The sequence below is a fragment of the Podarcis muralis genome, chromosome 15 (assembly GCF_964188315.1).
Source record: "Podarcis muralis chromosome 15, rPodMur119.hap1.1, whole genome shotgun sequence".
NCBI classification, from domain to species: domain Eukaryota; kingdom Metazoa; phylum Chordata; class Lepidosauria; order Squamata; family Lacertidae; genus Podarcis; species Podarcis muralis.
In genome coordinates, this window is record NC_135669.1 from 28,695,432 (window position 1) to 28,720,661 (window position 25,230).

Here is a 25,230-nt window from a genome sequence, read left to right on the forward strand (position 1 = left end):
AGCCCAAACCTGTGACTAGGCAGGTTTACTCGGAAGTAAAGCCCCAACGGAGCTCAGCCCCACGCAAGTCCCGCCTTACCGGACTAGATGATCCTTGATGTCCCTTCCAACTCTACAATTCTATGATTCTACTCAATGGGACCTACTTTCAAGTAAAAGTACACAGGATCGCGCGACCGGCCAGCAGAACCCAGACAAACCCGGACGAAAGCCCGATTTTTTTCCTGATTTCTTTCTGGGATATTCCCTGCAGGATCTGGGATTTGAGGGTCTGGCGGAGCGTTTCTATCTAACGAGCGGCGGCGGTTGGAGATTCTCATATATATATATGAAAATGATCTGGACAAACTCCCCAAACACTCAAAGCCATGCACTGTTCAAACAAATCTCTCTCCCTCCCAAAGTAGCCCCAACATCCAACACTTCCACCGTTCTTGTGCAACAGAGAAGAATGGAAAGACGCGCGCGGGGGTGGGGTGGGGGTTGTCTTACAAGGAAATGGAGCAGAAATTGGAAAAGGAGTTTTCCCCACACGCAGCCTCAGCCCCCCACCCAGCAGTTCACTGTCAACATCTCTCTCTACAGCCCCCCACCCCAAAGATGGTTACCTCATACAAGGTCCAGCCTTTCCTCCTCCCCCCTCTTCCGGTTTTGTTAGTCCAGCCAGTGTCTGTCTGTCTGTCTCAAGCAGAAGCCCAAGTCCCTTTTGCCCCTCCCGTCCAGAAGGGGAGGTTTGTTTAGGATGCCGCGCACGCGGAGGCGCGGCGCCCGGATAGTTGGATGTTTGACTTCCTCGACGGCGGAGAAGCCTCCCTGGCCCCTCCCTCTGTCTCCCCTTCTCCAAAAATCAGCCCCCATCCATTCCACTCCACTCACCCCACCCAGTCGGGGGCTCCCGCCTTGCCAGCCAGCCAGTCTCTGCTGGGGTGGGGGGCTAAGGCTGGCGACAAGACCACCGCCTCCCCCCGCCCCGCCGCCTTGTCTCCTTTTTACAATCCGAGCGCTGCTCTGCCGCGGTGTCCCCGGAGAGCAGCCCACATCTGGATGCTGCTAGCGGGGTCAGGTCCCCTCCGCCCGGGGCCACGGGGGCTGGCTGGCAGGCCGCGCAAAGGCACCAGGCTTAACCCTTGGCTGGCCGGCTGCTTGTCTCTACTAACCAACAACTTCCCTCCCTCCGCTTCACCACGACATGGCAAACTCCAGTGGGGGAGAAGGGAGGAAAAGGGAAGACCACCCCCCCCCATCCTCCTCTGACCCTGATGTCGCTTTCTTAATGTTTGCAACCCGAACCAATGCGTGCTTGCCCAGAAGAACCATTGGATCCGGGGGAGTTTACTTTCGAGTAGATGTGCACAGCAGCGCAGTCCAATTCTAAATGGCATCGGGAAGAACAACAAGAAGTTTTATATATGTTGGAAGACGCACAGAGTGGCTGGGGGAACCCAGTCAGATGGGCGTGGTATAATTATTATTATTATTATTATTATTATTATTATTATTAAGCAGTGCCCATGTCGACTGAGAAGAGCAAGCCATCCCTGTCGCTGCCTGGTGTGTTTGTGCGCCTTGAGAAACGTATATACTGACCTTCAGGTGACCTGAGGTCGCTTGCCATTAAAACCTGGCCGTGAATGTCAAGATCTGAAATCGAGAAAGTTTCTGGAAATGATGCGAGGCGAAGAGAGGGCTAGAAAGCGCTCGTCTTCCAGCGATCTGGGCTCTTCCGCCTTTTATACTGGAAGCCGAGATCTGAACCAATTTCCTTTCGGAGTTAAGTTCTAATAAAACGCGGGTGTGGACAAGAGGAGCGCCAGAAGGGATCAGGCCGCCTGTTATCGCCCCCCACCAGCCAACAAGAAAAGAATTGGGGTGCCTTTGACAAGTAAAAGGGAGGCGAAAGTTGGAACGCACGAGATTCTCACCTATCTATATCTATCTATCTATATCTATATCTATATCTATATCTATATCTATATCTATATCTATATCTATATCTATATCTATATCTATATCTATATCTATATCTATATCTATATCTATATCCACACACATATGTATATACATCGCTGTATATAGTGATCAACCCAACGAAGAGACAGGATTGGCCGATAGCTCCCCCCAATCCTGGCTTTCCCTTGGGTTGATCACTTCCAGCAATTCCTTCTTTCTGCCCGCTTCCTTCGGCAAGTCTCCCTCACCTGCAGGAAGATCAGGAGCTAAGCGCAGCCTCAGAGTTAGGCTGCTGAAACCCCATTGACATTAATGGGACCTAAGCCGCCGAGCCGGCGCTGGATCGCCTCAGAGAGGACTCATCAAGATCCTGAGCTAGCTGACAGGCCACTGAGCACAGTCAGTCACAGCCAGGCTAGGCACGTCTACTCCGAAGTAAGTCCCGTGGACTTCAACGAAACTTACTTTCAGGCCACATCCTTCTCGCAGGCCCAAGAGGTCTGGCTGAAGACTGGCGAAAGATCCGAATTACCCTAACATTTCCCGCTTGTCAGCCGCGGGAACATTCAGCGACGCTTTGACAAGTAAACCGGGATAGTAGCGAGGGAGGTAAATGGACAAGGAACTCTTTCCAAGCCTTTCTTGATGCGTCCGATGAACCCGGGCGGGCGGCTGCCTTGCGTTCTTCATGCAACTGGAAAACAATTTTTGCAAACTCTCAATTCGACTTTTTGTTTCTGTTTTGTCTCTATTCAAGAGTCCGCCTTGAAAATTTACGACTTAATAGGGATGCCAAGGGAGATTTGGAAACAATTTTTTAAAATGTCAGGATAGTTTTCCTCTCTCTTTTTTAAGATATTACTTTTTTGTGGGGGGATAGAGCAGCAGATCACAATGAAATTTTAAAACAAGATGTTCAATAAACTACGCAAATCGGTTAAAATGAGCGCAAAACCATCCTACTCATTTTGCTGACTTAGAAGTAAATGCCATCGATTTCGATGGGACTTACTTTCGAGTAAGCATGCCTAGGAAAGCTGGGAGCCTCTTTCCCCAAGGGCTCTCCTTTTCAATCCGGCGCTGAGTCCCCCCGCGCCTCTCCGGATAGCTCTCAAACGCCAGACTGGGCGTGGCTCACGTTGCATAGGATCCGACTGTAGAGGAGCTCCAGAAAAGATGGGATCACTGGCGGGCAGTATTTAATACCGTCGTTCAATCAATCAATCAATCAAATCAGGATAGTGGAATGCACCACCCCTTACGCCATTTATTGTTTAAAGCAACCGTGGACTGCACAAGAACGCAATTATGCTACGGATTCGGTGAGAAATGCTTAGACCGCATCACTGAATCATATAATTGTAGAGTTGGAAGGCATCCCAAAGGGCATCTAGTCCAGCCCCCTTGCGATGCAGGAATTGTCTCTTCCATCCACAATGAACTCTGTGCTTAGGATCGAACCCTATGCCAGACACCTATGCAAGAAAGATACCCTCTTGGTACCTCGCTGGTGTCTATGTTCATATCACACACACACGCTGGGAACATGGACACACACACCCTGCTGGAATCCTATGCCTTCTTACTTGGAACTCCGTAGAACATCGTGGCAAAAATGCGCAGGATCCGAATTCTTTGGAACTAAGTTCCATTGACTGCAGCAGAAATCTGCTCCCAAGTAACTATGCAAAATGCTGGCCATACTACAGAATTATCGTTTTTGCAGTGACATTTTGTGCATCTATACCGCTGCTCCACGTATAAGCTACTGATTACCCAAGCTGGAATTCTATTCTATGCATGTAAGGTAGAAATCCCCGTAGATTCAAATAAGACTTGCTTCGGGCTCCACTCTTCCGGGAAGTCTCCCTTTACCTATCCGATCTGGCTTAAAAAGAAGCCTAGCGAGTCCTCTTTCTCATGCATTATGATTATTATAGAGCATTGTGAACGGACGGGAGGCTTTACAGTTACAGAAGCGGGAGTGAGAAGTCCTCGCCCCCAAGGAGCTTACAATATGTAGCTGTCAACAGTGCGGAAATCAAAGGAGTTTGGAGAGAAGTTATATATTGCATTCATTGCTTGCACAATCCATTCCCCCTAAAACCATTATGGGGGGTGGGGGGCAGTGAACGTCAGTTAGACATTTCAGCCGACCCCCGATGAGCGAAGGATCTGGATGCAAGGCTGCCAGAAGAACTGGAAGCTCTTCGACTTGGCTTGGATCTGCAAAGAGACAGCAGCAGAGGGAGATCCTGGCTCATTCACAGATTGAGGGAAAGCCTCTCATTATCTTTCACATAGGGTGGATTCCACACCTTGCGCGCGCGCGCGCGCGCACGCACACACACACACACAAACAAGGCAGTGACATAAGCTAAGGACCAGAAAGACTGGGGACTTGCTTTCGGCTGAAGTTGGCAAGGTTTGAATTGCAGTCTTCAGCACAACTAGACAGAATAATCGTTTGTTTGTTTGTTTGTTTGTTTGTTTGTTTGTTTGTTTGTTTGTTAACTCTTCCTTAACAGCTATGAAATAGGCAGATATTCAGCAGGGCAAGTCCACACCCACACACCCTGCTCAATATGGAAATACAGGTATGGCAATGATAATGGGCAAATTGATGTATGCCTAGGATACATTCCTTTGGGGGGGCAGGGGTGCCAACTTGAATAAAATATGGGGGGGGGCAACTGAGCCCCACTCCACATAATCAAACACAAGGTGTGGCACACTCACACCACTTCAATGGCAATGCCCATCAACTTTGTGGGGAGTAGACCCCTCAAGTATTTTATGGGGGGAGGCTGGAGTTGCCTCTAGGAGTTGGCTCCCGTGGTGGTGGTGGTGGTGGGAAGTAGCACCTCCATAGGTTTTTAGCATTAACAAGGACAAAAAAACCCCCAAAGCAGCACACATATCTCAGCCAAGCAGTGGTACTAACAAAGTAGGAATTTTGCACATGCTCAGAAGCAGTGACATCATTAGTTTTCTTACTCCATGCTGGAGCTGTAGTTCAGGTTTTGTCATCTCAAACTCTTTCTTTCTTTCTTTCTTTCTTTCTTTCTTTCTTTCTTTCTTTCTTTCTTTCTTTATTTTTTCTTTCTTTCTTTCTGAATAGATAAGGGATTTCTCTTTGGGTACACGCCCCCCCCCAATCCAGGAATGAGGAGTCCGTGTCCTTCCAGAAGTTGCTGGACTCTCATAATCTCTGGCCGAGGGTCATGTTGGCTGAGGCCGAAGGGATCCAAGAGTCCACCATACACATCTGGAAGGCCACATGTAAAAAAGAGACCTCGCTTTCTCTTCCCCATTTCCCTCCAATATTGTAAACTTAAAGTGGTTGCGGGAGGAGGGAGGAGGAAGAGGAGGAGGAAGAAGAAGAAGAAGAAAAAACGAATTCCCCAAAACCAGACTGCAGCACACCAGCTCCAAACGTCTGGCCCCTCGCTTGAGGCCATAATTAATTTGAGATTTATTTTTATTGGAGAGCCCAGTCTCGTCTGACCTTAGCCAAACAAGACTCCAGCTAGACCCTTGATGCGCTTGAATGAAACGGAATATTTCTCCCTCTAACTTCTCTTCAGGCGTCCGTGCCTGCTTTGAATTTGTTCCTCAGACTTCATATATTTGGAGATTTGAAGGAAAGATTTAAGGCTTCCCCCCACGCCCTCCCCTAGCATCCCCCTCCCCTACTGAGAAAGGGGGCAGGGGGCGGGGGGGGGTGGAGAAGTGGCGAGGCAGTCTGGGTTGCAAAATGTGCAGAGGAGCTGAAGTCTGTTTTCTTTGAGGTGCATTTTTCTATAAGTCACAGAAATAATGGAACCTTTAGAAGGTCAGCAGAGTTAGTGAATTAACTGAAGGGGGATTTGGTTACTTGGATTCTGGTGTCTGGAAAAGCAAGAGACTTTTGCAGTGTAAAAAGCCGATCCCCTGTGCCTATTTTGCTTTCTTGCCTTTTTTTTTTTAAGCTGTTTTCTTTTTAACAGCTTCAGCCTGTTGAATTTTCCAGGATAAATAACGTTGCTCTTTTCTTTAACTCCAAGTGATACCTTTTAAGTATTATTTTTTTAAAAATAAAATAACTCATTGCAGTTGATGATGATTTAAAATAACAAGGTGGAGATTGTCCTAGGATGAGAAAAAAAGCTGCTGATTTATTTTAAAGCTGTGTGAAAACGGTTCATTCAAATGTTTAAAAAGGTTGGCACATATTTTATTTTTTAAGTAAGTTTTTGTATTAACTAAAATACATGTTTTAATCTATGCTGCTGATTGACTGCACAATCCTATACATACATGTCTACTCAGAAGTAAGTCCCTCTGAGTTCAGTTGAGCTTACACCCAAGTAAGTGAGCATAAGGAGTATTTCTCTCTCCCTCAAGCCCATGGAGGTTTCCTTGAAGCACTGTAAGCCAGGAGTTTAGCAACATGTTTGGCTTAAGGAAGGGAGTGTGGATGTGGATCTAAGAAGGAGAATCATGTCGGGCAGCCTTAAGTTTTACCATTTATTGAACCAGCTGTGTTGGCAGAAGAAGGAGCTTTGCAAATTGCACAGGACTTTCCCTGGCCCCCTGAAGAGTCTTGTATTGGTCTGGAGAAAAGAAGGCTTTACAATCTTCTCCTTCCTCCAGATGGACTGTGACTTACTCCAAGTAACACACAGAGATGCCACCAAGAAGGATCTACCACAGCAGATCCCTACTCAGTCTCAATTTGACTACCTCCATCCTGGAGTGGGAGGAAAACACTGCAGTGTGTGTGTGTGTGTGTGTGTGTGTGTGTGTGTGTGAGAGAGAGAGAGAGAGAGAGAGAGAGAGAGAAGGGCCAGTGGTGGGTGGAGCCAGAAGCAAAAGTGTGTGGGACAGTGTATGTAAATTTTGTGTATGTAAATTTTATGTAAAGTATAATAGGTTAGTTTCTATTCTTTCTTTCTTTCTCTCTCTCTCTCTCTCTCTCTCTCTCTCTCTCTCTCTCTCTCTTTTTCTCTCTCTCTCTCTCTCTCACACACACACACACACATTACTTCCTAGCTTCCATTTAGTCAAGCTAAGAGCACTGGCAGAGGAATGTGGGGGAGTGCACTACCCCTGGCACCACCAGGGAGGGGGGTACCATTGCGGCTGCCCCCCTGGACACATGCCATGTGAACCCCCACCGCACTAGGTGCCACGCCCCTGCAGGCGGCGTCCCACACCCCCAGGATGCATGCCACGCCCCCAGGATGTGCACCACGCCCCCCCGGGACGCACGCCAGCCACGCCCTCGCCTACTGTCCGCCCCCCCCCCCCGGTGCTGGAGCATGCAGCTTTGCCACTGGCACAATCAGAACAATATTGAGCTCATGGAATCATAGAGTTGGAAGGGACCCTGAGGATCATTCTAGTCAAATTCCCTGCAATGCAGGAATACGCAGTTGTCCCACATGGGGATCAAACCTGCAACCGTGGCATTATCAGCGCCATGCTCTGACCAACTGAGCTATTCAGAGTTCAGGGGCACATTCCAGCCAGGGGGGGAAACTACAGGGCCAGTGAGGGGTGTAGCCCTGGGAGAGAGGTGTGAAGAGGGTTCTGGGGACCAGACACAAAGGCCTAAAGGGCCACATTCAGGCCCCAGGATGGCTTTAAAAGGATCTTGATGGAGCAAACCAATTGGCGCTAAGAAACGTGGATCCAAATTGTACCGCAGGCTGCTAGGTGTCTTTGGCTCAATGCACATCTTACGCGATGTGCATCTTAAGCGATGAAGAGTTCGTTACTGCTTTGTGACGTTGCTTTGTATTTGCAGCTGACGCAAGCAGCCTTGAGCTTCGCGCTGCACAATGAGTTGTCTTTTCTCTCATGGCTCTTTGCTACGGCCATTCATTGGGGTGATTTCAGGCAACATTGTCTCAGCACCATTGCTTGTGGTGCCCACTGAGTGTGTCATGTGCCCAGGGCAGATGCCTGGCTTGCATTTATGGGTCCAGGAACACAAGCAGATTCAGAATGAAATGTCTCAACAACAGTTGTTTTCAATTACTTTCTTCTGACCCCCGAGTGCCCAGAAAAATCTGTCAAAATCTTTTTGCAATCTCTACTTTTAGTTAAGTATTTTCCTAGCTATGCCTATGCCCTCCCCCCACAGTGCAAAGCCTGAGCTGGCAAAGACTTGAAGGGAGAAAGGGGCTATCTATTAAAAGACGCCTGCTTCTTGGGAGAAAAGCAATGACAAACCTAGACAGCATCTTAAAAAGCAGAGACATCACCTTGCCGACAAAGGTCCGTATAGTTAAAGCTATGGTTTTCCCAGTAGTGATGTATGGAAGTGAGAGCTGGACCATAAAGAAGGCTGATCTCCAAAGAGTTGATGCTTTTGAATTATGGTGTTGGAGGAGACTCTTGAGAGTCCCATGGACTGCAAGAAGATCAAACCTCTCCATTCTTAAGGAAATCAGCCCTGAGTGCTCACTGGAAGGACAGATCGTGAAGCTGAGGCTCCAATACTTTGGCCACCTCATAAGAAGAGAAGACTCCCTGGAAAAGACCCTGATGTTGGGAAAGATGGAGGGCACAAGGAGAAGGGGACGACAGAGGATGAGATGGTTGGACAGTGTTCTCGAAGCTACCAGAATGAGTTTGACCAAACTGCGGGAGGCAGTGAAAGATAGGAGTGCCTGGCGTGCTCTGGTCCATGGGGTCACGAAGAGTCGGACACGACTAAATGACTAAACAACAAACAACAACATGGGCAAGAAAGGGGAACCAGGAGGGCAGAGCAACTTTCCTCCTCTGGGCCCTCAGCCACTTGGTCCTTTTGCACCCATTCCTGCCCCTGTGAGTGCCCCAAATATCAATCACTAATGAGCAAAACATGGAAAATGACTTATGCAACTTTTTCTGTCTCCAGATGCTTGTTATTAACTGCTGAAATGCTTGTCATTCTGATGAGTGGGGGCAGAGAAAAGGCTGGCATATTGCAGGGATCCTGGGGGTCTTTCTCTCCCCACCCCTTCTGGTGCCCAACCCCTTGAGGCCAGTGTTTATCCCATCCCCCCAGCGTCCCCCCAGCTGAGCATTTTCCTGTTTTCCATAGAAGTGAATGGCACTCATCTCTTACTGGAAAAGGCAGAAGTGTGTTCCAAGTGATACCACAATGATGGCAGCAGGGCAGGGGTGGTGAGAGCTGCCCTTGGTGACACACTTTTACTCAGAATTAGTGGGTCTACTCTGTGTAAAAATGAGTTGAATACCACCCCTGGTTTATTGTGGGTTATGCCCCTACTAGAAGGTCTTGCTGTTTGCAACCTTTTCTTAATTTCCCCCTATAGAATCCAGTGGGATCTATCAAAAAGGGAGTTTGCTTCATCTGCACAACATCACCCTGGGCTCCATATCTTGGTCACAGCAGAGTGTGACAAAAAGACAGAACCCAGAAACAGAGACACTAGAGATGTATCCAGGGCAGGCAGAGAGAAGCTTGTTTAGATTGGGACATACTGCAGTTTTGTTTTTTCTCTGATAAAATTTTATTAAAGATTTTCTTGGTTTACAAAAGTTCATGTCTTGTGTCTTTTTTCAGGTTGTACAGTTTTTCTTACAAATGAGTTACATTTGTTGTGAGGCATTAGTGTTGAGTACAGTATAAGGTTAGGGAAGAAGAGGGGGTGGGGAGGCTTATATTCTTTTGCACAGTGTACATGTGGGGTTTTGAGTCAGCATCAACTGGGTAGGTTCTCTTTCTATTTGCTTATTGCATTTCCTTGGTAGTGAGAGGTATTGTGGGGCAGGGTGTGGTTGGTTGTCTGTGGTTGGCTGCAGTGGGGTTTGTTTGCATGTGGGATGGTGGGGGCTTGTTGGTTCAGGTAAGCCAGATTGATTTGTATGCTGTTGGTGGGTTCTTGTTGTTGTCTTGTTGGGCTGTGTATGTGATAAAGGGGAGCCATACTGGGGTGAAGGTGTCCTCTTCTATTTGTCCCTGTGTCAGTTTCAGTTTATGGGTTAGCTTTTCTAGTAAGGCTGTTTCCCATGCAATTTGGTACCACTGGTCCATGTTCACTCCTGACAGGTCTCTCCAGTGTCTGGCTATGAGGCTTTTGGCTGCTGAGAGTAGGTGGGTTATAAGCTCTGTATAATGTGAGTGGTCTTGGAAGATGTTCAGTAGGGCCAGTTCTGGGGTGAGGTCTAATACCTGTTTAGTTATTTTGCATATCTCTTGTCCGACTACTGTCCAGAAGGGTTGGATTTAAGGGCATTCCCACCACACGTGAAGGTATGTGCTTGTGGAGGTGCAGCCTCTCCAACATTTTGGCGAGGTTCCTGGGTATATCAGCACCAATTTCTGTGGTGTTAAGTACCACCTGTAGGTGAGTTTCAGAGTGAGTTACCTTCTTTTGGCTGAGATGGATTTAAGGGAGGTTTAGACCACATTCTAGTCCATTGGGTGGGGTTAATTTCATAGCCTATGTTATGCTCCCATTGTTCTTTGCATCAAGGGGGTTTGTGGGGTTTTGGAACTGTATTTTGTATATTGTGGATACCATTCCTTTGCCATTTCCCTCTGCTGTCAGGAGAAGGTTTTTGAAGGTGATCAAGGGCCTAGTGGCTGCTGATTTTACTATACTGCAGTTTTGTTGATGGCAGTCTGTGCTGTTCTGTGCTGTCAGATTGCTTCATTGAAATCTCTTGGAATGGTGGTCTTGCCTTAACCCAGACAGCATCCACCTAGGCCAAACTGGGCCTACTGAGGCAGTCCTTTCCTCTGCCCTGCCTGTGTGTAACCCTAGCTGCAAGAGATATGTAGGAACAGGATTCTTATTTTTCCCCAGCTCTCCCACAATCATGGGCAGAGCCAGCCCTACCGTTAGGCAGAGAATTTTGGATTTCATAAAAGGACAGTAACTTGTTAGTTATTTAATGTATTGCTACTGTATTTGTATTCCAAGGGAGAAAAACTTGTGGGACTTTCTGCCCCAGATTCCAAAATAACTTGGCCAGACTGGAGTACTAAATACCTTCACATGTGGTGTGGGAGACAGTGGGAATTATCCAACTATTATTATTATTATTATTATTATTATTATTATTATTATTATACTATCCCTCATCTGCAGGGTGGTTCACAACATAAAATTACAATATAAAAACCACAAAATACATAATACAAACCAATAACCATAATACAATACAACAACAAGCCAATAACACCCCCCTCCACACATGTTTAAAAGGGCACTGGATGTCAAGTAGCCAAAGAGGAACATTTTCGCCTGATGCCTAAAGGTGTATAATGAAGGCATCAGCCGAACCGCCCTGGCGAGAGCATTGCACAAATTGGGAGCCACTGCAGAAAAGGCCTGTTCTCATGTTGCCATCCTCCAGACCTCTCATGGGGGAGGCACACATAGAAGGGCCTCAGAGGATGATCTCAGTGTTTGGGTAGGTTCAAATGGAGAGAGGCAATCGTTGCGTTATTGCGGCCCTGAGCCATTTAAGGCTTTCTGTGTCTACTAGTGCAAGGGCTATTGCTCTCGTGAACAGGTGAGTTTCAGCTTTGCCCAACAGAGGAATCCAGAGCTAATGGAAACACACAGTGCACAATCTGTTCTGCAGCATAGCTACCTGTAACCTGCTTATGAGTTTGCTTGTGCAAGAACGCTCTGCTCATGGAAAGCAACATTCGGCTTGCACAAAATGTTTTGCCACTGAAAGAAGTATTCCACTAAGTGCATTGGGGACAATTCTTCTTGCTCTTCTGCCTCAGGCAGCACAATGTCTCACACCAACCCTGACCATGAACCCATGATCAAAGAACTGTAGCAAATGCTGTCCTCTGAAAAGTCATCATTACCAAGTCCAGTCATCATTTTGCCTGTGTTGTGTAGCAGTTAGGGAGACAGACTAGGACCTGGGGCATGGGTGTAGGCAGGATTTTTGTTAGGGGAGGCAGAACTGAGGTGATTGGTCAGTTAGTTAAGTATTTCTATTGTTTTACTTTATCTAGGGGGCAGGTGCCCCTCCAGCTATGCCCATGCCTGGGAGTCCAGTGTTCAAATTCCCCACTCAGCCATGCAGCTTGCTGTGTTGCCTTGGGACCATTCACCATCTCTCTGCTTGACCTACTTTGCACAGTTTTTGTGAAGATAAAAGAGGGAATGGGGAGAATCATGTACAACCCATGGAAGGAAACATAGAATAGAATTGTAATAAGAATACATGGAAATGAATCGCTCTGTTGCGCAGTCATTTTGCTACTTAGGCAGAAGTTCTCTCTACTATCCATTGTTACTGCATGACATAGCACAAAACTGATAAGATGGAAGTGTCACAATTTGTCAGCAGTTGTAATTGTTTTCTGTCTAGTGAAAACATTGATGTTTTTAGCTATCAACAATTCTCTCTCTCTCTCTCTCTCTCTCTCTCTCTCTCTCTCTCTCTGGCTTTGCAAACCTTCCAGACAGGCCAATGCCAAGAACAAGCCAAATATTGTTTCCATTCACCCTCCATGAATGTGCTTCTTTGTGAGAGACCAAAAACATTATGGCTGTATGAAAACCCATTTTTGAAAAAGCAAGAAATTGCGCACTGAATTCATTCAGATGGCAAACAGGTCCTTTCTCAAGCTTGGTAGAAACACACAAAGTTGCCCACTTTGCACACCTTTCAGACACAGGGGATTTTGAAAGGGACCTGTTTAGATCTGAGTAACGTTGGTCATTCCTTCTCAAAAATTACATCTGCAGCACAGCCTCCTCTGGACCTCATTTCATCCCTTTTCACAATTTCCTCCCATTTTACAGGCAGAGAACAAAGACCAAGTTGTGACCCAACCCAAATGTCAAGATTCAGAGTGAGCCAGGATCTGAACTGCAAAATTTGGAGGAAAAAATTGAATTTTGAAAAATAATTGCAATTTGGTCCATACATTGTTTGGGAAGTACAAATTAGGTAGATTCACGTGAAAAAGCAGGCTGAACTGATTCCCCACCCCCACCCCTACATCCCATTGTAGGTGGGTACCAACTGTAGGAGAGCAAATGTCCTTCTCTCTCAGGCTCTCCTCTGCCCTACTGGGTTGTACAAGGGGAAACTTTGAGGCTAAAGAGGAGGAGGAAGCTGGCAGGCAAGTCCACTCTCTGGATTAGATGGATGTGAGAAGGTAGGCAGGTTGTGATGGCCTGGGATTCGGACTCGGATGCTGAACCTGAGGGATCCCAGCCTGCACAGGATTCCCTGCCCCCAGAACCAGCTGAGCCAGGGCTGGGGCTTGAGCCTGAAGGGTCCTCACCTGTGCTGGATCCTCAGGTGCAGGCACCAGCTGAGTCTGCTCTGGCTCCTGAGGTGATGGAGGACCCATTGCCTGCAGGTGCTCCACTCCCAGCCCTGTCAGGGGAAGCTGAGGTCACCCCTGGGTCCGGTAACCCTCCAGCCTCTCCTGAGCTGCAGAGGCTCAGGGCAGAGTGGCGGAGGGAACTAAGTTCCCGCAGGTGGAGTGCTCACCTCCAGGCGAGTCACCTTAGGACCGGGGCTGCCCTATGCCTCGGGGCAGATAAAAGCCAGCCAGCTCCAGTCCCAAGTTGTGGGAGCAATATTGTTGGTAGCCAGTTCCTGCCTGCACCCAATGGCCTGCTTTCCTGCCGGAGCTCCTGACCTCACCTGACTCCCTGCCTTGCACCCAGCTCCAGCTTTGATGGACTGCCTCCATACTGCACCCTTGACCTTGGACTGGACTCGGACCTCGCCTCACGGTTAACCCATAGGACCATCACACAGGTGGAGCTGACTGCTGACTGAGGGCAGGCTAGGGTGGGTGGGTGTCTGGAGCAAGCCAGCAATAAATCACACAGAGGAAGTGAACTTAACCCTTTATTAGAAGAAAGAAGATCTCTCAGTACTGCCAGGCCTAATGAGCACAGCAACTCTTCTTCTATAGGTCCTGCCCCTATGAGGCAGTTGTGGGGACTAAATATGCTCACCTGCCCCCAGCCGCCTGTCTCCTCCTCTCCTGGGTCTTTCCCAAGCAATCTGAGAGTACGCCATGTGCCTGCCTTTGCTCCGCCTGCTTCATGCCTCTCCTGGTCCTGGGAGACCAGCGGGAAGGGAGCTGGTTGCAGCAGGAGGAGAAGACACTCTGGCATCTTCACCAGCCTGAATTATCTCTGGCTCTTGGTGTCTCTCTTCTCCTGCTTCCACTTCTGATTCGGGACTTCTCTCTGCCACAAACTCTCCCTGCTCACTAAATCCTGTTACCTTTTCAGCTTCTGACACCAACTCCTTCCAGTCTCGTCCCTCTGACCACCCATCGTTGTCCCACCACCAATCCCCAGACTCTCAGCCTTCTTCCCTTGGGGGTTCTCCAGCTGGTGCCTCTCACCATTCCTTTGTGTCCAGCCAGACCATGACGGTGGGGCACTGCCCCATTTGCCCTGATGGACCAGCCTCCTCTACTATAGATCAAGAGATGTCTATATATACAGATGATTCAAAATTGTCACCTGGCACACATTTACAGGCGCAAAGAGCTGTTTTATGTGCTCTTGGGAGCTTGGGTAAAGGCAGTCGGATTGGTAGCACATTCACATCTTCACACAGCAGATCTCCCCCTACATCATTACAAAATGCTTTGGAAGTTCCTCTCACTTTTGAAAGCCCCTCTACCCTGAGCCATGAGGTTCTGTTGCGCTAGAAGCACAAGCCCACCCTCTTCCTCCTCACTTGAGCACACAGAACTAGTCACACAGGCCTTTGGATCCTGGCCAATGTGTGGCCATAATATTTTATCTACGCAACAGAGAGATGACAACAGTCTGGCCAGCTTGAATTCCCATATCAACCCCAAAGGCCTTCCTAAAACATCATCATCTTTAAGCATTCATATTGCACCTCTGGAGTGTTGTTGACATGCAGTAATAGCTCGTTTCACTTTCCTGCAGGATCCTAGGCTGTTTCAAACTGAAATATGATGCAGCTAATTCTGAATCTCAAAGAATGGCCAAAATGCATCCCCCAAATTGCAGCATTTTCAATATGCTACATGGAAATCTAACTTCTACCTTGGTCCCAACCCCTAATGCAATGGCCATCATTCAGTAACACATGGGGGGGGGAATCTTAGATCCTGAATGTGGCCCTCCAAACCTGTCTATCTGGCCCCTGGGATGCTCCCCAAGCCACATCCTTCACTGACCTTGCCTCCACATATTTTTGCCTGGCTGGGATGTGTCCTTGAACTCTGATCATGCCTCTTGCTTGTCTGCCTGGAGGACAGAGTGGGCTGTTTGAGTGTAATAAGCTAGCCTGCTGTACAAGAGTAACTTTCATATTCATTGCCCCACCTACTTTAGTCTCTGGCTCCACCCACCATGGATATGTGAGCCCTGCAAGACTGCCCAGAAGGGAACGAGGCTCTCAGGTTGAAAAAGGTTCCCCCTTCCTACAATAAAATGTATCAAGTGGGTCCCAAAGCAAAGCCAAACATTTGCTTACACTACTTCAATCCATTTTGTATTCAAAAGGGCTTTCTTCTTATTTCTGGCTACATGTCCTAACCCAGGCATCCCCAAACTTGGCCCTCCAGTTGTTTTGGGATTACAACTCCCATCATCCCTAGCTAACAGGACCAGTGGTCAGGGATGATGGGAATTGTAGTTCCCAAAAAGCTGGAGGGCCGAGTTTGGGGATGCCAGACCTAACCAATCAGAGATCACATAGCCAGAGGGATGATGATGTCACAAACAGTTCTGGCTACCTGTTGGAGGGTGACACCATGAAGGCAAATCAGAGATGGTCATGCATCTTGTCATTACTACGGACAGGTGAATATTTTCATATTGTTTTGCAGGACCCTCTTAACAGCCTCCAAAGTGGGAGGGCATGATTCACAGGAGGTCATTATTATTATTTCAATGAAACACCTTCCCCTCCACCCCAATTACCATCATTGTATGTGGCCATCTTATAGTCAAATTGATGCTCTTTTCGTTTTTCACCCGACTGCTGCTATGCAGTCAATTTAGGAAGAGGGGGTTGAACCTGGTCAAACTCTTGGTCCATCTCTTCCAGTATCTTCTATGGAGAAGCTGGCAACAACAGCTCTCTGGTTTTTCAGACACCTCATCTGAGTCCCATTACAGACCCAGCAGTCCCACAGTAGCCTCAAGCAGAACCCCTGTTGCCAAGCCTATCTTGGGGCAAGGAAAGCAGTTTGATTCAGTAGTTTGATTCAGTAGTTTAAATATGTACAGTATATCCACAACTTACGCATGATCTACATATGTGATTGCGGGGACGTGGGTGGCGCTGTGGGTTAAACCACAGAGCCTAGGACTTGCCAATCAGAAGGTCGGTGGTTCAAATCCCCGCGAGCTCCCATTGCTCGGTCCCTGCTCCTGCCAACCTAGCAGTTCGAAAGCACGTCAAAGTGCAAGTAGATAAATAGGTACTGCTCCGGCGGGAAGGTAAACAGCATTTCTGTGCGCTGCTCTGGTTCACCAGAAGCGGCTTAGTCATGCTGGCCACATGACCCAGAACCTGTACGCTGGCTCCCTTGGCCAGTAAAGCGAGATGAACACCACAACCCCAGAGTCACCCAGGACTGGACCTAATGGTCAGGGGTCCCTTTACCTTTTTACATATGAGATTGCAGCTTTGTGTGAATGGTGGGGAAATAAATAAATGAAGGGAAGGGACAGTCGGAGATCTCTTGCAACCTTCCCAGAGCCCAGTAAGCAAGGCAAGAGGGCTTACAAAGCTCTTTTGGCACTGGATTTTCCTGCCACGGAATGAGCCTTGCTTACAGCGGTCTGGGAAGGTCATGCAAGACCTCTTGAAGGCTGTGAAAGACTCCTGCAAGATGTCATGAGAGCTTCCAACAGACTTCCAAGGGTCTCGTGCAACCTTCCCAGAGCCTGGTAAGGTAGGGATAGTCAACACAGGGGCAGTTCCAGGAGTTTCCCTGACTTTGCACCATTTTATTTTCTCACAAACCCCCAGAACGTAAGTTACATAACCCCTGTGTAAGTTGCATTGCCTATAGTACTGCTATGAAGACGGGATTCTTCAGAGCCAGGAGAAGCAAGAGCAGAAGGAAATGGAGGAGGATGGGTGAGGCTGATAAGATCTGGGCATGAATTGGCATTCAGCATTGGCTTTTTGCAAGTCTCTCCTTGCAAATGGATTAAGCATGCCTGCCTTCCACCAAGTCAAAGCAGCTCTTCTACTTGAGATCTAAAATTAGTGACTGGAAGGATGTCCCCACCGTGATGGAAGGCTCAGGAAGAACCAGAACTGTTTCCCCAAACCTGGAAAATAGTTTACAGTTATTTCCGATCTGGATTACAAAAAAGTTATGTCTTTCCCCCAATGATGTCATAAGAAGCGCAATATGGTCCAATCCCTTCCTCCAATCCTGCACCAGGAAGTCTTAAGCATTTTTCCTGCTCTCCTGATCTAATTGTCCACCTCTTTTTTTCTTTACAGCCAGATGGGCAGAGTATTATTTTTATTTTTATTATTATTATTTATAACAATAATTTATCATTTATACCCCGCCCATCTGGCTGGGCCTCCCAAGCCACTCTGGGCAGCTTCCAACAAAATATTAAAATACAGTAATGCATCAAACATTAAAAGCTTCCCTAAACATTATTATTATTATTATTATTATTATTATTATTATTACAGCCCCATCCCCAGATTGCTGCTTCAGCTGCATGTCAGGCTCCAGGAGCACTGGGAAATGTGATTTTCCCAGTGCTACCAATGCATGTGAGTGGACAAATTCTATTTCTCAGAGGGGGAGCGGAGGGGACATAGGCTTCCCTTCCTCCCTCTTTCCACTGCCTATGGAGCAGCAACAAATTTAAGCAGGGGCAGGCGTGGATGGAAGGCATCCTGTATGGAGAAGGACACCAGAGTCACAACTCTCACCCCATACTGAGGAAAGCATTATGAGCCTACAGAGGTTTGCTTTCTGGAGCCAGGAAATACAGATTTTGGCAGCATTACGCGTTTTGACGCCAGAAATAGCTGGGACCATCTGCATGCAAAGTGCAGGCCCTAGCTCCAAGGACCAGCAAATCTGTCAATTTCACTTTCTCTCGGTTCAGTCCTACCTGTTTCTACATCAGTTTGTGAATTATTATTTTTTAAGTCCTCATGAATATTCACCAGCGTTTTAGTGTGAAATTCTCCTATATACCTATATACCTTGTTTACAAGGTCATTTCTCCTAATACAATGCATTTTTTTCATCTTGCTTTCACTAATATGTGCATTTTTATGTATTTAGTATTTTAGAGGGATTTGTATTTTAGAGGGATTTTTATGTATTTTGTATTTTAGAGGGATGCGGGTGGCGCTGTGGGTTAAACCACAGAGCCTAGGACTTGCCAATCAGAAGGTCAGTGGTTCGAATCCCCACGACGGGGTGAGCTCCCGTTGCTCGGTCCCTGCTCCTGCTAACCTAGCAGTTCGAAAGCACGTCAAAGTGCAAGTAGATAAATAGGTACCGCTCTGGCAGGAAGGTAAACGGTGTTTCTGTGCGCTGCTGTGGTTCGCCAGAAGCAGCTTAGTCATGCTGGCCACATGACCTGGAAGCTGTACGCCGGCTCCGTTGGCCAATAAAGTGAGATGAGCGCTGCAACCCGAGTCGGCCACGACTGGACCTGATGGTCAGGGGTCCCTTTACCTTTACCTTTACCTTTAAAATGTGCATATTTAGTACACATTACTTGGCTGTGAAACTGCATTGCAATATTTGGCAGTTTACAAACTTCAAAAGACGGTTTTGGGTTCACATATTGTTTTGGAAAGTGCTAAGGTTCGCTTTAAAATGCGAACTGGGTCAAATTCCTCCCCCATCCCAAACTCCCTTCAACTCTAATGGGACTTCCAAGTAATCATGCGTAGGAACCTGCTCCATGGGGGATAAGACTGTCTCAACTCTGTGGGGTCTCTGTCTTTGGATGTTATTGATTTTCATGTTTATAAGGAACCATGTTGTGAAGATCAGATCCCAGCCTGGCAAAAAGGGAAAGGGCAAATTCTGCATCAGATACTGGTTTTATCACAGCCTCTTCCTCCACCTCCACTTTTTCAGACAAGGAAAGTAGCAGCAGCCTGCATGTTAAATTCTTGTACGGACTGCAAGCTGGTTTAAAATGTGTAATCCAGATGTCGCAGACCTGATTTGTTTACATTCTTCGGCACTGTTTTGGGGAGGCGGGGGAAACCCCATATATATAATGTAAAATATGATACTGGGCTCAAATGAGCTTAACAAAAACAAACCCAAAAATCCTGATCTGCAATCTCGGATCCCACAATGTATGAGGACAGGCAGTCTAAAAAAGGCAGGCAAGTGAGATCCTGATAAAGGCTATTCTCCAGATTTCACATTGTACAGTGAAGTTCAATGCAAAAGTAAAACAAAACAAGTTACAGTGGTACCTTGGTTTACGAACTTAATCCGTTCTGGAAGTCCTTTCTTAAACCAAAGTGTTCTTAAACCAAGGTGTGCTTTCCCATAGCAGCGGGGGACTCAATTTACAAACGGAACACACTCAACAGGAAGCGGAACATGTTCTGCTTCCAAGGCAAAGTTCACAAACCAAAACACCTACTTCCGGGTTTGCAGCGTTCTTAAGCCAAGTTGTTCATAAACCAAACTGTTCTTAAACCAAGGTACCACTGTACTTTGTTTGTGATTCAGCACAGGAACTCCTCTTCGCATCATCCGCTGGCATAAATAACATAAGATGAGCCTGTTGAATCAGGTCAATGGTCCATCTAGTTCAACATCCTCACAGTGGGCAGCCAGATGTCCACTATGGGAAGCCCACAAGCAGGGAACAAGCTCAAGAGCACTCTCCCCTCCTGCAGTTACCAACAGCTGACATTCAGAAGCTGAGCCATCATGGCTAGCAGCCACGGGTAGCCCTCTCCTCCTCCATGAATTTGCCTAATCCTCTTTTAAAACCATCCAAGTTAGTGGCCGGCACTGTCTCCTGTGGCAGTGAGTTCCACAGTTTAACTTTGCGCCGTGTGAAGGAATTTATTTTCTCTGTCCTGAATCTTTCAACCTTCAACTTCTTTGGCTGTTCGCAAGTTCTAATGTTATGAGATGGAGAAAATCTTGCCTCTAACCTCTCTCTCTCCGTGCCATGCATGATTTTGGAAACTTCTGTCATATCACCTCTTACTTGCCTTTTCTCTAAGCCAAAAAGTCCCAAATACAGCAACCTTTCTTCAAAGGGGAGCCACTTCATCCCTATGATCATTCTGGTTGCCTTTTTCTGAACTCTTCCTAACTCTACAATATCCTTCCTGAGGGGAGATAACCAGAACTGTAGTCTTCCAAATGTGGTCGCACCATAGATTTGTATAATGGCATTATGATCCTGGTAAGTGTTCTTTTCAATTCCTTTCACCATGATGCCTAACATGGAATTTATCTTTTGCATGGCGGTGGCCGCATGCTGTGTCGAGCTATTTACTACTTCTATATAAAAGCCCTCCTTATACATATATATAAATATTATTTCTCAGTTTTTCAAATTAACAATAATCATCAAATACATACATAGCTGTTTAGACTTCCCTCCTCCCCTTCCTTGGTTTCTTATACAAACATTTTCAAAACTGCACCTCCTCCTTAACTCCTTTTGTTTATTACTCTCTATATTTCTTCCAAAATCACCTCTTAAGTGCTAGATTTTAAATAAATCCTGCTAATGTATTTAATTGTTTACAGTATTTTTTCAGATAATCCATGTACTGTATCTCCCCCATTCTTCGTTAAAGAATCACTTCTTGATTTCTTAATCTTCCCATAAGATTTGCCATATAAAGGGCCCCCTTAGCACCTGTCATAAGGATGGGCTATTTGTTAGTGGAGCCCCAAATGTGACAAGAACATTTTCCGACATTGCACCAAATTTGGATTCTAGGCTTGATACCATTTGGGGAAGCATGTGTATTATACAGTACTGTATATGTAAATCTGAGCAACAGGCTGCTGTTTAATAATCTTGGAACAAGGTTCTATTTATTCATCAGTACATTGCCTTATAGGACTACTTAGTTAGACTCCCACAAGGCAAAAGGATGAATATGACATACGGTATGTCAGGAAACCCCAACTTGACTCCTGTAAACATCTCTGCATTAAACAGCTGATGCAAGGAATTTTTCAGGAAGCTTCCCTAAACTCAGCCATTGTCACAGAGGCTCAAGTCTCACCTTGAAACTAACACATGTGGTTTACTGAATAGGGGGAGGGGGTTGTAAATGGGAGGATTGTAAATGTTTGACATTACCTGTTTAAAGATGCTGTCATGTCTTACCTTGACGTAAGACGAAGTGTCTGGTACCGTCTGGAACATCCTTATCTGTACAGAGATGTTTGAAAGAGCCCCAAAGTTGGCCTGGAAGAGTAATGCAATTTTTTAATTTAAAAAAACTCCCAAACACAAACCTGTTCGATTTTTATAATAAAAACCAGCAAGGTGAGATACAGTTTGAGCAGGTTTTAATCCAGCTTTATATGTCAGAAGAAAGAACAATTTTGGCGAAACCACATGAAATAATAAAATTATCCATTTGCAGCGTCTCTTTTGAAGGGGCCAGGAGAATAGGGAGGGCAGAGGAGGTGGAAAACTTTGCACTGGATAATTGCACTCAATTTCCACATCGACAATTCATAATTAAAATAAACTTTTGCATATTTAGGCTGAGACTGGCTAGGCATTAACATCCAAATTGGAAGGTGTGGGGTTTTTTTGTTTTTTATTTTGCAAAATGAAATGCAATTGTACTAAGTTCCTATTTTCAGAATAGCACATGCTAACTCTTTGCAGTCCCTAATGTGGTTTGCACAAACCTTGTTGATTTCAGGGGGTGTGTATTGCCCATTAATAAACAAATCAGTGTTGTGCAAGTCATATATTAGAAAGCAGAACCTGTCACCAAAAAGAACAAAGAAACCCAGTTTCTTAATGTCAGCTCTGCTGGTGGAACAAGTAGCTAGCCAGCCAAGGGGCTCCTGCTGTCTCGCATACTTTTTCTGCTGGCCAACCTTTATGACATCATGATGTCATCATTAATAGCTTTTAATAAACTGTTAACATGATTTCTAATAAGGCAAGGGAACAGAACCTAGTGTGTTCACAGCAAAGCCCCCTTAGTAGTAAAACGAATAGTCTCAGATTATTTATTTCTACTGATCATTACACACTTCGCACTTGCATGCACAACCAAATATATCAGCAGTAAATAAATGCTATGGGTCTTGGTGTATATAAGTTTGGGCCACCAGCCAATCAAAGCCAAGTCCTTAAAAGTCCCGTTGAGGTCAATGAGCTTAGCATGTGCTTAACTCTCTCCCATACAAATCAGTGGGTTTGGAAGTGTTTAACTTTGGGTGAATTTCGTCCTCAGATTGCAAGGGAGACAGCTGACATAGCCACACTCAGCCACTATCTTTTAGAAGTCAGGAATCAACGATGCTCATTTCCCAACAAGCCCATGTCCTCAGTGCGGAGACACAAATCTTCCCAAATGGTCCTTTTGCGGACCCGCTATTCCACGTCGTGCCTGATAAGCATCACTGATAACACGAGTGACAGACAGAGGTGCTTCTGGCCATAGATGTGTGGGTTCATGCGAGTGGGAACTGGTTAAGCAAATGAAGTTATTCCTCACGACTGATTTTGGGACAGAAAAGCACTCTGCAGTCGTTTGCAGCTACAGCTGTGTTTGGTCATGGAAATACTTATGGACGGGGGTTATCAACACTGCAAGGAACAGGCAGCCCGTGTTATATCTGATGTCAAAATAATGGGTTGTTTATACGGAACCACTTTCCCTGCAACTTAAATGCGACGTCACCGTGAAGCGTTTTATGGAGGCGCTGGTTGCAGGATTCAAGGGAGCAGCGATCCATACACTGCTTCCTCGGGAGCAGGTCCCATTGATAAGATCTCGATGTATAAGGCGGAGAGAATTTCAGGGAGACGGAAGAAAATGCCATCGGTGCTCAGCTAAAGTGTGTGCGTGTCATTAGTTTATTCAGTGTACAGTAGTTTTATTACATTGCTAGGAATAAGTATTGATTTCAGTGGAAACCATTACCAAGCCATTTCTTTTGGATTGGAGTGCTGCTTTGTTTGGAGAGTCCCACACAGCTATTAACAGGTTAGGATCACACACCCACACACAAACACCCACCCACACCCACACACACACCCACACCCACACACACACACACAAATATGGATTATCAGAAGGATTGATTCATTTCACGCATACGTAGTAACCAAGATGGGAGAGAGAGCCAACTCCATTTTTTCAAAGTGCTTCTAAAATTAAGGGGAAACTTCCTGCATCAGAGTGGCTAAGGAAACCCAGCCAGATGGGCAGGGTATAAATAATAAAATATTAATTGTTATTAAATAGGAATGAGTAAACTTTTTGCCTTATGTTTGAGCGACTGACAGAACAGCCCTAAGCATGTTTACTCGGAAGTAAATTCTGTCAAATGCAGCCAAACTTACTTTCTCTTTTAAGATTGTACCCTGAGCGCACAATTCCTGGAGTACGACAAAGTTCATCCAAGATCTTTGTCGCGTCCCCCATCCACCCGCAGCTTTTAGGCATTTTGAAATGCAAACGATATTGATTTTCTACAGCTAACTGGGATTTAAAATCGCCAATATGAAATGTTGCATTTGGAGGTGTGTGTTTCACGGTGCAAGGGTGGTGTCGAAGGCGGGGAAGGGGGTAGGTATTCGTGCAAAGTTTCATGTTTGCTGTTTTTGTGAATGGTACTGGCAAAAAGAAATGCAGCCCACACAATGCAGGACCGACGTTGTGTGTCAAATCCGGCAGTTGATACTGAAGCTCTTCGGTTGCGTCTCTGCTGCCTTTGCAGCTTTAGGACACAATCCAACAACGGGAGAAGCAACATTGTGCAACCCCCGCTGAGCCGTCCTCCGGTTTGCTGGACCAGAGCGAGCGCTCCCGTTCATTTCACTGGGACCCTGAGCAGGAGAACTTCTCGGAAGGAGAAATCCTGAATTTCATCCCCTGACCTTCCTTTTGAAAACTATTCTTCTCCAAAGCCTTTTATTTTTTTGCTAAAACATCTACTATTAAAAAGAAAAGTTCAAATAATGTAGAATATACATTTGTTGTTCAGCCAGCTAGCACAAACGGACGATTGACTCTAAACGGTTCCTTCCTTTAAACATTCCTTTTTTTGTACATCTGATTTTTAAAAAAAAAACTATAAGGAAGGGGCTGAAAAGCCTCTGACTTAAGGAGCAATATAATTTCCCTTGGCCAGTTCGTTTTCAGAGGTCAGGAAGGGGTTCACCACCCTCAAATTATCTTTCTCAGATGGGAAATCTTCTCTGCTGCGAGCAGAATTGCTTCCAGAACTCCTCTTAAATTTCGATATAAAACTTTTGGCATTAAGCGAAACCACCCTGGAAAAGGAACAGCGGGTGGTGGTGCTCCGGCAATGTTTCCAGTCCACGCAAAACACAGCCCTCCGTTTACAAGGCAAACTTTTAAAATCCTTTATTTGCATTGCAGATTTCATTTACGTATTTACTTTAAAATATTTTTAAAACCTCACCTTTTATGCACGATCTCTCTCTCTCTCTCTTGCCAGCAAGAAGGCCAAGTTGTAAAGATCCAAAGTGACGGAGAAAATTAAGCAAAGTCTCCCCCAGTCTGGTGGTCCAACATAGCCCTCTGCTACAGAGGCAACACTGAGCTCTTTTCTGCGGGAAGGAGATTAACCTGGCTGCATCAGAGGCTGTAGAGAAGATGAAAAGGGTCCTTCTCTTCCCAGACTCTCCAGACTGCCTGCATCAGCTCTCAGGCATCCTCGGGGGTTTTCTGCAATGCTGTGGGTCCCAGTGCCTCCTTCCCCTTTTGCTCTCTCCCCTACTCCCAGACCCCTCTCCCTTCCTCTCCTCTCATTGGGTTTCCTCCCTGCCACCCAGCGTCACCTCTTATCAATATTTCAGCTGCTCCTTTGATAAATCAGCCAAATGTGACCATTTTTGCCTCCCTCTGTTGCTCTTCGACTGGAGCTGCTTTCACCTTCTAGAAACCCTATTTTAAAAAAAAAGATGCAAGACTGCAAAACTTTTGGGGAAGGGGAAAACACACACATACACACACCCACTGGAGCAACCAGTCCAAAAAGCGTCACTGAGTGGAGCTCAAGTGCTGCTTTAGGTCTCCCGCTTCAAAAGAAAGACACTCCAAATATTAGCTCTTAAAATCATC

General features: G+C 46.2%; 1 protein-coding gene across 3 annotated transcripts in view; it reads right to left on the bottom strand.

Annotated features, from left to right (window-relative positions):
- FLI1 (Fli-1 proto-oncogene, ETS transcription factor) overlaps window positions 1–24,877 on the bottom strand; it is a 117,556-nt gene extending 92,679 nt beyond the window's left edge. The window contains exons 1-2 of one of the 3 annotated variants that reach the window (XM_028707550.2): window positions 24,569–24,877; window positions 21,276–21,356 (exon numbers count right to left, since the gene is read on the bottom strand). In XM_028707550.2, coding sequence (XP_028563383.1) covers window positions 21,276–21,314 — 39 coding nt within the window. In that variant the 5' untranslated portion in view covers window positions 21,315–21,356; window positions 24,569–24,877. Of the gene's footprint in view, window positions 1–608; window positions 720–21,248; window positions 21,357–24,568 lie in introns of those variants that run through there. The other 2 variants (XM_028707551.2, XM_077919896.1) reach the window with 2 other exon arrangements.
- Window positions 24,878–25,230: the final 353 nt, after the last annotated feature.